The sequence below is a fragment of the Dromaius novaehollandiae genome, chromosome 1, assembly GCF_036370855.1.
Source record: "Dromaius novaehollandiae isolate bDroNov1 chromosome 1, bDroNov1.hap1, whole genome shotgun sequence".
NCBI lineage: Eukaryota > Metazoa > Chordata > Aves > Casuariiformes > Dromaiidae > Dromaius > Dromaius novaehollandiae.
Genome location: NC_088098.1, coordinates 207,205,682 through 207,219,683, shown reverse-complemented (window position 1 = coordinate 207,219,683; position 14,002 = coordinate 207,205,682). Strand labels below are relative to the sequence as shown.

The window sequence follows — 14,002 nt, the reverse complement described above, 5'->3', positions numbered from 1 at the left end:
ACTGGACCTTTGAGGATTTTGTGTTTTGGCATTCTGGCAAGTTTCTACATCTAGTTACTCAAAGGATGGCAACTGCACCCAAAGACAGAGAATATTCCTTAAGATGGCAAAAGGTTACCTTCAGCTTCAGAAAGAACATCCTACTTGAGTTCAGACCAGAATCCCTTAGTTCCAGACAAAGCTAAATACAAGAATCTAATCCCAGAAGCTCTTATAGGTATAACAGATGCATGTGCTTGAAAACAACTGCACCGCATTTACTGAAAGGGAAAGTAAGAAACAAAGAAACGAAGAAAGAAAGAAACAAATAAAAGATTTAAAGTGCAGAAAGATGAATCTAGAATACAAAAGAAGATTTATCCCTCACCCCTTTGATGGTATTGACAATAGCAGAGTCATATTTTAAAAATTCCTTGTATTAGTTTTCTGAGTGAGAATCACCTAGATGTGTGCTCACTCAGCTGTTCCCAGCCAGCAGGTGATGCTGACATGACAGACCTCACTGCAGTGCTGATCTGGCTGAAGCCATGAGTGGCACGCGTTCATTCACAAGAGTGAAAATGCTATGAAGGATCAGAGTAGAAGATCAAATAACTCATAAAACTCTAACTTTCAGAAGTTAATCTCCAGGGTAGATTTCCTGTCTCAAGTCCTTCATGGCCAAAAAGAATCCTGCAAAATATTGGATACTGGAAAGATTTAACACATTCTCCTTTCCCTACTGGCAGACTTGTTTTTCTTTTTTTAAAGTGCAGAATATTTTCCATTTCTCAACCCAGGGGACTCTGTCGGTAAATTCAAAGACAGTCCTGATCATTTGCTTCACTGGATGAAGAAAGAAGAAAGGATGCTTTTTGGACAGATCTCTTGATCTCTTCTAGATCTCCTTCTCCTTCTGACCCATGTGGGGAAGTTCTTCTGTTCATTCCTAGTCTGAGCTGAGTAAAACTATTATAGAAATCCAAATAGATTGTTATTAGTTGAAGATTTTTATTAATGAGTACAAAATAACAAATACATAATCATTGAAATGGTTTGGTTCAAAATTTACAAAATCTGTGACAAAAGTAAGGTGGGAAGATGATAGCATAGTCTCCATGTATCTCCTTTCCTCATGCCACCACTTTGCCATGTGTCCCGTGTCTGTGTCCTAATCTTCTCCATCCTGCTACCTGCCACTATCACACAATCCCTTCCCTCTATGCTTTCTCTTCAGCTCTCTTCTCCCTCCCCTTTGCTACCACTGAGAGAACACTTGTTCCTATAAACTGCATGTAAACACAGACTATTTTTCTTTTGACAGAGGGAACCAAATGCAACAGCTATGTTGTTGCTTCATCCCTTGCACGTATATGAACACACACATTTTCTCTTCCCTTGGGGAAATATTTAAGTACCCAAGAGAGAAGTTAGAATAGTTAAAAAGTGATAAGGATGGCCACAGGGGGGTTATGAGGGACTCTGAAATTAAACCAGAGCTGCATAATTACAAGGAAGGGAGAGGCAAAAGGAAAAATGAAAGGATAATGTTCACTGAACAGATTTTGGAAGGGATGGGCTAACTTCCCACGCTAATGTTAGGGGGGATTTCCAACACTCCATCACCTCTCTTTCTTCTGGAGCAGAAATGGGCTTAGGTCCCAGCTTCTCTCACATGCTTTGGCATATTAATCTAAAACTTATACTGAACATATGGGCTACATTTTGAGCAACTGAATTAAGGAATTGTTTTGATTTATAACAGTTCAAAATATATCCAAGGTTACTGTGGTTCTAAAAATATTCCACCACTGCTTCTAAGTATATGGTAACAGTTTTGTTAGATATTTAACATTCCCAAAGGTTTATTTGCTGGAAAAGAGTCAGGATCTACTGTCATTAGCTTGGGGAGTGTGGATCATGGGCTCTCTGTGTTTGGGTCCTCCCGCTGACATATTGCTAATATTAAGGGAGTGAATGGGACTTGACATTCGGGATCAAAGCAGGTAGGAAGAAAGCTTTGCTTTTGCACATCCTGGGTGCTTAATAAAGAAGTGATAATATAATACTGAATTCAAAGTACTGAATAATACTGAATTCAAAGCTACACATAATACCTGTGAAAGAAAAAGCAAGGGAACACAGAGGAAGTGAGGCATGCAGAGGTGTGGAAAGACAGGCTAGCTGCAAGAAATGGCAGTTGTTTTATTCTCTTTCATGTGTGAAAAACCTTCACAAGCCTTGAAATGATTTCAGAAATCTAAATTTATTACAGGACATTGCGAAGAATAGTTTCTCTTTTTTTCATCTATAGTCGTTTAAAGAAAGGAAGGTTTTTCTCACTTCACCCCTAGGTGCTACAAGTTGAATGTGGAATGGGGCTCCCTAGTGTGACATTCAAACTAATTTCCACAGAATAGAGAAAATTGTTTCTTTCCAGTGCAATACCAGATACAATTTTTGGAATGTCCTTTTTTCCCCCCTTGTTCAGAATCAGATTTTCTGCTGCTCAGAACATCACATTCTGCAAACTACTTTAGCCAGTATATCAATTTCTTAACATAGTGACTCAATGAAGGACACGTCTCAATCATCTTTTAATGCACCAGAATTGTTCAATCACCAGAGGGTAACTTGGAGAGAAATGTTCTCCTTTTATTACTTGCTATCGTAGATATCATCTGCCCTCTTAAAGCAATTAATTTATGAACTCATTCCAGAGAACCTACATCTTAGTGGGGATGAAATGTCTCAGATGTCTGATCTGAGAAGTACCCAGGTGCTTTGCAGGTGAGAGAGCAACATGCAAAGACAAATTAAAAAGTTAAACTGCGGGACTCTTTAGCTATCACTTAACAATAATGCAGAGACACTGTGATCAAAAGGTTCTAATCCAAACTCAAAACAGAGTTTAATCATCATTGTTCTAACTGTGGACAGTATGTCCAGTGCTCTCAAAAGTATTTTGGGGGCTTAGGTCTCTATTTGAAGAAAAGCTTTCTGAAAATTCATGGCTATTTTGTGAAAGAAAAATTCTGTGTGATACAGCATTGCCAACAGATGCTGTAGTAACAAGTCGGTGTTTAACATCAATTTGTGCAAAGAATAGGCACCACTTCTCTCATTTTTTTCAACTCTACCTTAGGAAAAGTGCTTATGTTCTATTTTTCAATGTTTATCTAACCCTTCACCTCTCTGAGGGCATTACCAAGAAAAACATGAATCTGCAGATAGATCCGTTCTTTCTTTCTGAACAGATCTTTGTACCCAATTGCACTGGGTTGCCCATGTTGTTACCAAGAGACTTAAAGAAGAGGGAGGGGCATCATTGATGTGATTAGATTGTTGCTTTAGTATTTAAATACCAGCAAAACACACACAAAGCCCCATTGGCAAAAAGGCTTAGTCATGCAGATAACATAGCTACATACATGCAGAGAGATCCAAAGGCAATTTGAGAAACATAAAGAGTTCCTTCCTAGCAAGAGCCTGCTTTCTTCCCTTTTATTATCAGCCTACATCAAAGATGTATTTCTTTCATATTACCTTCTGCAGAGCTGGGCTGGTTGGTTTCATGATGTGTGCTTGCACTGTCACTAGTAGTAGTCTAGGGCTCCACATCTTCCCACTGTTTCAGCTCTAGCCAAAAAAGTCCTTATAGTTTTCCCAGGGGCACCATTTAGCTCACCGTGACTATTGGCTCAACTGAAGAGATGTCTGTCTTTCCTGACTGCCTGTTGGAGGCTGATGGAAGGACACGGGGGACACGCAATTTCTTGAAGTTGCTGTTTTCTGGCCAAGCTAGCTGGTAGGATGGGACTGTGGAGGGAAGCCTCTGTTCTCTAGGCCCAGGAGATTTTCTGCAAATGTTGAGCAAAGCCTTCAGTTCTGATCGGAAACTGTCGTTGAGCCAGCAATAAATGAAAGGGTTGTAGCAGGTGCTGCTCATTGCAAACCAGTGGAAGGCAAAGTACAAGGCATTGTTGGTGTGGATGGTCTGGCTGGAGAGAAGGACAACATAGCAATTTAAGGGAAACCAGCAGACTGCAAAGAGGATGACAACGAGCATCAGCATCTTAATAGTCTTCTTATTCTTTTTGCGAAGGGCAAAGTACTGCTCAGTGGTGACATCCCCAATGACATTGCGCAGCCAGAGTTTCTTGGCCACTGTCATGTAGGCAGCAGAGATGATCAAAAGGGGCAGGACATAGAGCAAAATGAAGGTTGTTAAGTCTAGGTACTTCCAAAAGAGGTCAGCTGGCTCAGGGAAATCTGGGAGACAGAGGCACCGGGTAACTTCCTCACTGCAATTGAAGATATCGGACAACAGGTGAGAGTGCATATGCCAGGGCACTGGAGGAGGAGCAAATCAGAAACATGGAACTAGGGCTCATGTCTTAAAACCCTGAGGCAGACCCTTCATTTATGCAAATTTGTCCTAGTTAAGTGGAGCTCTAATGCCTATGGATTTGAGCCATGGAGCAGCCCCTGAGCAATGAGATGATAATTTCTCATGGGCAATCATGACATTATGGTAGTCTTATGAATTTCATTAATTACCGCATTATCAGCTGCACAGAAGCAAGTTTTTATCCACTGTCCTTTGGCAAATGTCCTTTTGTAAACAGAAACAGTGTCTGCACATATTAGGGGCCTATCCTTCATTAAACTACTTTCCAAATATCAGTGCTTACAATAGCATTTTATAGAATAAGCAGCTGATACAGATTCTGTCACTTTCCCAGGGTTAAAGAGTAGATTAAAACCTGTTAGCTTTTTTCACCTTTCCTGGTCTGCCCAAATAGGCCAGATTTGTCCGTAGTGTAAACTGACAGTTTATAGAGATTGAGGATCCATGCCAGGCCCTCTAACTTGTTATCCTGTTTCATGTGATTACTGTGACAGAATAAAGATAAAACAAAAAATAGAAACAAAAGCATGATATCAGCTACTGTAAAAGGCATCTGATGTAAATCATAAACCAGATCCATAGTTGACTGACCTCAGCGCAAGCTCAGGGCTTTTAATAGGAGATGCCAACATATCGCCACTGAAAGTTTGACCTACAGTGAGACTGTAGAGGGAAAGTAGAGAACATCCTTACCTGTATTCAAAAGTAAAGAGCTTTTGGTAGATAGCATGTGGGAGGGAAAAACAAGTTGCCATGATCCAAATTACAAAGATGTAGATAACACCTTTTGCAGTAGTTATGCGAGGTTTCAGAGGGTGCATTATAACCTGTTCAAAATAAATCAATATTCAGGCTGACACCATTTCAGGAAATAAATATACCATTTTTTTCGTATTATCTTCCAGCCTTAAATATGTTATTTAAAGCAGAAATTCAACATGCAAGCAGCGCTGTTTTCACCCAGCTGCCATTGACTTTAAGCTGTACATGAAAGCCTGAAAGTTTTCTCCATGCAAATGGTAAATCAAATCCCAGTCCTACACTTGCATTTCAGTATATACATCTAGGTGGCAAAACTTGGGTATCAGTGGGTCTCACACACATATACATTTGCAGGTTCAATTTACTTGTATAGCAAAAATAATTTAGAAAATAACTGTCTAATCACTAAATTGTGATTTAATGAGTGCTCGCTGGAATTGCTTCTGACATCCAGTGTATTTTCTGCAAACTAGAAGTTTTCTAGCAGAAATTATCAGCTGTACCTGTTCCCAATTATGAAGCCATTTTCAGCAGTGAGCCACAGCTCTGTCAGGCTTGTGACAAATACCTATATAAAGTACGGTGTGCTCTCCATCATTCAGAGCAACAAGGGGTGAGACATCCCAGATAAAGAAAACTTAGATAGTGTGAGGACTACATATACACAGATGTCTCTATACAATGCTTTCCTACGCTCCAGAAAGTACTGCATGTCAAGTGGGCCATGGTATTAGCATACAGAGCCAGCCCAGGTTGTGATACACTGTCCTGTCTTGCCCAGTGATGCGCCAGAGCTGCTGGAGTGGTTTTATAGGAGTCAGATTGAGTCCATCAAGGCTTATTAGCTCTGACTTATTGCTGGACATGCCACACCTCAACAAGCTGCATGTCAGGTATCTCTGCCTTCAGCTCCCCCGTGCTCCCAGGGAGGGCAATGCAGCGAACAAGACCCCAAGTGGCTCTGCCCCCAGCAGAATCTAGCAGCTTAGACCCTGAAACCTACAGAAGCACTTAAACTGCATCCAGGCTTGGGAGATCCCTGGACATTCATGTGGTACATCCATGTGGGACTGGGTACCTGAGCAAAGGGAAAAAGTCAGACCTGCCTGAAGCTAACTGGGGTGTCCCTGCCTCCATGGCACAGGTACTTCACGAGCCAGATGAACCACCCACAGAGGAGAGCTGACCATCTGGAATTGCTGTCAGGCTTTTGACTTTCTCCTAGTTTGACCAGCTAGCAGATTACCAATCCCAAGGAAAGCTCCTGTTCCCCCGCTGGGAGAGATTCCAAAGGAATGGAGGTCTCCCTTCTCCCACCTTGCTGTATGCTTTAAACTAATCTTTTGATCTGATAGCAAGAACTATTCCAGTACACTGCCAATTTTTCATGCATCTTACATTGATCTGAGAGCTGAGAAGTAAATGAAATGGAAGCACACTTTCTCATTTAACTTAAGTGCTTCCGAACGTCCTAGCTGTCTGCTTCAGAGGGCTCTCACCTGGTGCCTGTCCACGGCAATGGCTGTGAGGGTCAAGGCAGAGACGTGGAGGGAGCAGTATTGTGCAAATCTACTGACGTGGCACATCCCCTTCCCAAATATCCATGTACTGTTCACAAAACGAGCCTAAAACCAGAATACCATTAGCTTTTGTGCACCCCCCCGCCATGATCACACACACATATGCTTATATATCTGAGACATCTCTGGCACAAAATTCCTTATACTATCTACTAGATACTCTAAAATAGCAGGTTCCAACCCATTTAAGTGCATCACCCACCTCTTTTAGTCAACTTCTCTCTACTTGGTAAGATTTGCTGACTGCTGAACCCTGAACAGTTGGGCTAGTGGCCCAGCGGTATTCTGCAGGACAATACAGCAAAGCAGCATCTAAGATGTTTGTTCTGCTTCATTCACAATATTCACTTCTGTAGTTTAACGGTTTAGTCAGTAAATCTATCAGTTTTTCCCTCTTAAGCTCTCCTTATAGGATATGGCTCACCTGTATGCCTTATTTCAGTTCAAAGCAAACTACAGCTTTTTGACACAGCTTGTAAAATGAGGATTCACAGTATTATACCAGAAATATTTCAGACGAAGGGGAAAAAAGACCATATACTATAAAGCACTGAGAAATCACTATCAGATTATTATTGTTCAAGTGCTACCAGGACCACTTTCAACAGACAGATAGTATCAGATCTTCAACTAGGTAACAGAAATTAGAGAAGAAAAAGACATACTGAGTTTTCCCAAGAGCACTCCAGTCACTATAATTTGGACTGGAAAGATGTCTGCAAGACATTCATGCACTGCCTACAACGGTATGAAGAAAGAAAGGACTCTGAAGTAACTGAAATGCCTTTATGGCATTGACAGCTCCAGCTGCCCCTTTTCCCTGAGTGCAGTGTCATTTATCACTTCCCAGCAGCACAGTGTCACACGCATTGAACTATTTCTACGACACTCCGTTAACAAAGTTCATGCTTTGAAAGAAAAATGAGAGAGAAGGGTCTCCATCCCACTCTTACCAGCGTAAAAGGCGTGTTGAGAAGTGTAATCATGATGTCAGCTACGGCCAGATTCATGATGAACAGGCTGGTGGCAGAGTGCATCCTTTTGTTCTTGATCACAACGTGGCAGACCAGGACGTTGCCGAAAAGCGAGAAGACAATGATAAAGGAGTATGCCACGATGAGCAGGGCTTTTGCTGTGTGATTCTGCGATTCGGCTCCGTATCGGCTCCTGCCCACGAAGCTCTGCCAGTCAGCCAGGGTGTAGTTATCCCAGGAAAAGAAACTGGAAATGTTTGGGATTTCAAAAGGCTCTTCAAAACTTCTGTTAAGCGGTAACTTTCCAGATGTTGCAAAGGCATTAACTAAGTAGGGGAGAGAGAGCCAGATAAAATGGAAAAACATTTCTGAAAAGCTGCTCTGTTCTCCGGAGTCAGAAATAATGCGTTTGTGATACAGTACAGCACACAGCGTCAACAGGAGACTTGAAGAGCAGTCGTTCACTTGCCTCCGCACAAACGCTCATCATGGCTGTAAACAATATACAAAGGCATTTGGGGGAGGCAGGACACAACACACGTGCCGAACCACAGCGCTGCTCTGCCGTGCACTCAGTATGTGCTTCTCACTGCTTCTTGCTACTTTTATATCTTCAGCAAGCTCCCATCTTACACATGCTCTGAACAAGGATCTCTGCCCATTGGGCTGCATAATATTTCTATTCTGACGTGCTCATTTTATGCACGATTACACTCCCCCAGGGCGCTACTCCAAGGTAATCGCATCTGCTCTCTAGGAGAAAGACAAAACCAGTCTCTTCAGTCTTTAGCATCCTTTTTCGCTATCAACAGCCGTTACTGAGTTCATGCAAATTCTGCGCTGCTTATAAACCAGCACTGTGTGTGGCAGCTGTGCTGTCTTCCAGGAGAAATTCCAAATTAAAGTTCACTTTTAAAGATCTGACAGGCAAGCTTCAGTCTGTCAATAACAGCACAGCAACAGAACAACATTTGCTAACTAGCATAGAAATAGGATATGGCAACAGATGCATTGTGAATAACGAGATGATTTACTGTATTTGGAAGCTTACCTCTCACTCTCCTTGTGAAAGAAAATACCACATGACTTACAACCGATTTTGCTGAAGCCCTTATTAAAAATGCTCATCAGGTCCATGCAAAGAGTCAGTATGGCACAGAGAGAAAAATATCTAAGCTTTCCCTTGGCAAGGATTTTTTCTTGGCCAGGGGAATAAAAATTAGATCCTAAATTGTACATTCTAGGTTTTGTAGAAATACAGTAGTAGTCACAAACTGTATGATTATACAGGTGATTATAAGGAAAGGAGGACTGGAAGGGATGACCCAGACCAGTGAATCCAATATCCACAGCTACAAGCAGCCATACGCTGGATGTCAAGCACCGAAGAGACCTGCAGCGTGTTTATTCCCAGGGCCCTTCTCCTGCAACGCATTAGGAGATGCAAGATCAATAGTAGAAGACCAAGAGCCGCAAATGCTATATGCCACAGGAAGACATGCACCTCCAGGCTGGTGAAGGTAAGGGCATGCATCAGGTATTTGCCCCTTTGTTGATAAGTTCTACCTGGCTTGAATCTGCTGAGATTACAAACCTGCCTTTTCCTCTACTGTACTTGCCCCTGCTGGAACAGTTGCTGTAAAATGAGAGGGCTGGGGCCGGCTCATTAATTCTGTTTGGGTGGCATCAACTAACACAGGCCAGAATAGGTTCGGTATGTACAAGGCTTTATTTAATCATCAGAAAAAGGAGCGTAACCTGAGAAGTTTACGTTATAAGCCAATCGCTCATTAGTGAAAATAACACTTCTAGAAGCGTCCATTCCCTTTTGCAGCGATGATGATCTCCATTTTGTAGATTATGTCCTGGCCAGGATTCGCTTCTGGAAGGTCTTCAGGGTCAAATGTCCCTAGGATTCCTCGGTGATCCTAGTCTGTCAAGTGGTACACAGGTATCTGTGCCCTTCTCACAAGTTCAGCTACTGTGAACACTTCAGCTGTGAACATCTGCTCATAACCTTTCTCAAATTTCTCTTTTGCTTGAGGGACCCTGACATGGTCTCCCTTTTTGCGCAGGGGAGCAGAGTCTGTCATATTTTAACCACGTGCCTGTGTGCAGTTTTCCAAGCCCTCGCACAGCTGAAAGGGTTCATGTCCATGGCCTGGCTCTGACAGGTCACTGCAAGCTGTGCTTCCAGCTCTTGATCAACTCCAGCAACCCATCAATGTAGTGAAGTGTTGCCTGCTGTCAAATACCTCCACTTCTTGGTTTTGAGGGTCCTGTTAAAACACTCTGCGATGAAGGCTTTCACTTCACTATTAGCAACAACACATTTACTGCTTTAACAGCTTGCTTAAAGGCTGCTTTAAAAATGCTTTTTCCCAGTCAGTCTATAGCTGTGGAGGCTTGCACGCCTGCTAATGACAGTTTTAAAAGCCCCAGCCATTTCAGAACCTGCTTTGCCTTTTAGACCATCGGCTCAGGCATACTTGGATAACAGCTCTATTGTGAAGGTGTACTTGAACACCATCGCTGTGTTTGGAAAGCTGGTGCATGTCCACCATGTCTGGAGCTGAGGAAAGCTTAGCGCGTTTTCTCGGGCAGCCTGGCAGCAAACCTCCTCACTGCCATAGGCTGCAGGAGCTGCCATTTGCTCTGCGAGCTGAGAGGAGGCAGAGGAGGAAAGGAAAAGAGCTCAGAGGGAAGAAGGGCGAGCTCTCTGCCCATGCACCCAACTCCCTGTGCTCCTGCCCAGCACTCTGCAATGCACTCAGCTGGGAACGTCCCTTGGGCACTGCCAAGACAAGACAGCCCTCCCTGCCAGGAGAGCTCCAGCACAAAGGCCCTAGCTGTTTCTCCTGGCTGTCCTACATGCCAGCTGAGCATCAGCGGGAAGTTCAAGTCAGGCCCTTTTGCACTGGGCTTCTCCAGTGCTGCTACAGCTGGAAGGCAGCAGATGCTTGCAAGGTGGCTGCTCACCCACTAGGAGGTCTGGGGAGCCCCTCCAGAGGACCTGCAGCAGCCACCAGTGTTTTGCCAGTGTCAGGATCTCCCCTCCACCCGCAGACTGGTGTGGGCTAAGGAAGGACATCCTGGGGCAGCAAAGGTGGTTCAGGGCCCCAGGAGAGCGCTCTCTGTGCCCTGGGGCGCTGAGAGGCAGCCCTTCCCAGGCTGGGGCAGTGCATCCCTACGCAGGCTGCCGTTGCAGGCTGCCGTCGCAGGTGCCACCCAGAGCAGCTCTGCTCTCACCGTCTCTTCAGCTCCGACCTCCAGCTGCGCCCGCCTTCAGGGCTGGGGGTGCAGCTGGCACTTGGCAGCTCTTCTTCAGCTGGCTCGTCCTGCTCATTATCCTCACAGCACGGCAGGTCGGACAGCTGAGCCTTTTCCTTTGCTGCCAAAGAAAAAGTGACCCAGGCTGATGATTCCCTGGGAAGAGCAAGGACTAAGAGCAAAAGAAGAGCTCTGAGATTTTGGATTGAGGGAGCTGCCCTGGGGATGTGGCTGGCCGAGGCTCTTCCCCATCAGAGCACTGCTCCCGTGGCCCCGGACAGCAGTGGGGGATGCATCCGCAGGCCATGCACGTGACTAAGAGTTGGGGCTGGACCAGGGAGTGCCAACTCAGCCTGAGTGCAGCGGTGGCAAGAGCTGCCTGTGGTGCCCAGGAGTAGGGAGGTGGCCAGCATTTCCTTCCTGCCGAGCAGAGCCACGCTGTGTCGAGTTGTCTGTCTCAGGACTGTGCATGCATGCATGTATGCGTGAGCATCCCCATGTGGGTCTAGGGGCAAGAGTCTGCGTTGGGCAGCTCTCCTACCTGAAGACAATGCTTTTGCTGCTCATCACTTTGCCGAAGGCCTTCCCCATTAGCTGCCTCATGCTGCAGCGCTGGCAGAGGAGTTGCCAGGGGTGGCACGGATGCCTGTGAAAAGAGAAAACATATGCTGCTGGGACTGACCATGGCATCATGAGACCAGGGAGGTACCTTCTCATAAGTACCTTTCTCGAGAGTGAGAAAAGCAATTTTCTCGGTAAGATGACCATGTTGATGGGCTAGTTTCTACCTTAGTCCTGCTTGCCTTGCATGCGTGCTGGTGCCAAAGCCCAGGCCTAGGCTGGGACATGGTAGCTGCAGGCTGCAAAGAGCCTGCTGGGAGGGAGAAGGGAGGCCTGTAGAAGCTGTCAGGGCCAAGCCCCCAAGCCCCCTGCCAGGCAGCTGGAGTGGGAGCCCAGGAAGCAGGGTGCTGGAGGTTTGGGGGCTGCCTGTCTCCACCAGTTTACCTCTGGAGAGTTGGTCTTCTTGAAAACACTTGCCAAGGCTTGAAGGCCTTCAGTCAGTTCTATTTCTAGAAGGAAAAGGCAGAAGGTGAAAAGAGACATCCAAACCTACAAGGGTGTTGCCCTGCTGATGGGATGCTCTCTGACAAATCCTCCAAGGACAGCGAGAGTGGGCACAGACATTCAGCCCTGCTCTTGCAAGCCCCTCATTGCCTAGGCAGGGAGTTCTTCCACCAACACGCATGGCCAGCATAACCACAGGCAAGGAAAAAGCAGAGGCCAGAAAGGGCCTCATCCCATGTCCTCCACACCAAGTGAACAAGACAGCCTAGCATCAGCTCCACAGCTGGGCTACTGGCCTGGGGCTCAGGCCAGGGTGAACTCCACAACCCTCTGTTCCCACTGCATGTCCACAGTGAAATCCAAAAGCTCCTCCCTTCCCCTCAGGCAGGTCACATGCTTTGCTCTGTGGCTGTCACCGGGAGCCCAGTCCTGCTGTGCACAAGACCTCCCCCTCCCCCCACCTGCCCACCCAGAGAGATGGCTTGGTCCACGTAGGCAGCCAGGTCCTTGACGTATTTGGAAATGTGTTGGACAGCTGCCTCTATGTCCTCGTTGCAGCTTGGCTCCGTGGCATGCCCTTCTGCTGCAGGAGGTTGTTCTGTGGCACGGGGGCAAGGAGGAAGGTGGGTGGAGAGACCAAATGAAGTACTGCAGGGTTTCCTGAACCACTGGAGCAGCCAGGAAAACAGCAGCAACAGGGCAGGACAGCCTTGCTGAGTCCCCATGGGGCTTCCCGTTCCCGATACATCTGCCCATGGCCTGCCCCACAGGCAGGCACCAGATCCCTCCTTGCACATCTGTCCCAGCTTTCCCCACCCCTCCAGGGATCTCCTTGTGCTGGCACCCTGCAGGCACTCCCCACTGCCAGCAGCAGCCTGGGTCACTTCTGCTGGGGCTTTTCTCCCCGACATCTTTTGTCACCTCTGTCAACACTGCCCCAGGAAATGGTTTCCCCAAGGCATCTGGGGCACCTCACACCTGATCTGCCTCCCAAGGTCTTCTTATGGCTGTGCCCAGGCTCTCATGGAGGAGATGCCCTTTGCTGCCAGCTGCTTGGCTTAGCCCAGCACCTGGCATGCCCACATCCTGCCAACCTTGTTCCTTGGGCACCCAGGCAGCTCGGGCCTTACCCATCTCACCGGTTTCCTCCCCAGGGGGGACCCCACTTTCCTCAGGGCTAGGCACCCTTCCATCGAGGCTCTCCTCGGCCTTTGTGGACAGGGGTGGAAAAGACAAGGGCTCAGAGAGGAAGGAGAGAAGGTGTGGAGGGAATGGACCTTGAGGGAGGCTGGTGGCTCTGTCAGGGTGAGGGACATGGCAAGCCAGGGCTGCTGGAGCCATCACACTGGTGCTTGCAGCCTCCTGGGCGCAGCCCCTGCTGCGACAGGAGGCATTGGGGACCTCCCTGGAAGGCAGCCTTTCCACAGCTGCTCCTCCCAACTGCTTCCCACCCCACCTCTCCCTTTGGGATAGAGCTGCCTGCTGCCTTTTTCCTCTGCTGGCCAACAGCAGTGGGGACAGCAGCTAGCAGCTGAAGGCTGTGCGCAGCTGGGCCAGGCCAGGAGCAGAGCGGGGATTCTGTGCCTTGGCCTTGGTGGCTCTGCTCCTTGCAGAAGCAGGCACGGGTGTCCACGCAGGGGCCAGCTGAAAGCTGTGTGACGGGGCTGCCCTCGCTCACCAGGCGCTGGTCGCTGGCTGGGCTGGAGGCACTGGTGCTGCTCTCCCCTTGCTCCTCCACGAGGCCCATGGGCACGCTGCAATGACGGGAAGGGCAAGGCAGTGAGCAGAAGAGGGAAGATGACAGACTCAGCCCTCCTCCAAAGGGTACCCAACTGATGCGCAAAGCACAGCACTGGGGCTACCACAGTGTACGCTGCAATCCTGGCTGCCGGGGGGCTCAGCCCAGCTCCTCCTGACCTTGTGTGCAGTGAAGGTGGAGAAGAGCTGAGCAGAGGCCCAGC

The 14,002-nt window shown here is 47.0% G+C and overlaps 1 protein-coding gene across 2 annotated transcripts; it reads right to left on the bottom strand.

Annotated features, from left to right (window-relative positions):
• Nucleotides 1–976: 976 nt before the first annotated feature.
• GPR83 (G protein-coupled receptor 83) lies at nt 977–8,259 on the bottom strand. Of its 2 annotated transcripts, XM_026109127.2 has the most exons (4): nt 7,686–8,259; nt 6,652–6,777; nt 5,084–5,217; nt 977–4,283 (listed from the first exon to the last, which is right to left on the bottom strand). In XM_026109127.2, exons 1-4 carry the CDS (start codon nt 8,070–8,072, stop codon nt 3,659–3,661), a joined length of 1,272 nt encoding a protein of 423 aa, XP_025964912.2. In that variant the 5' UTR covers nt 8,073–8,259; the 3' UTR covers nt 977–3,658. The 2 variants fall into 2 exon arrangements, with proteins under 2 accessions (XP_025964912.2, XP_025964913.2); XM_026109128.2 differs by lacking the exon at nt 6,652–6,777.
• Nucleotides 8,260–14,002: the final 5,743 nt, after the last annotated feature.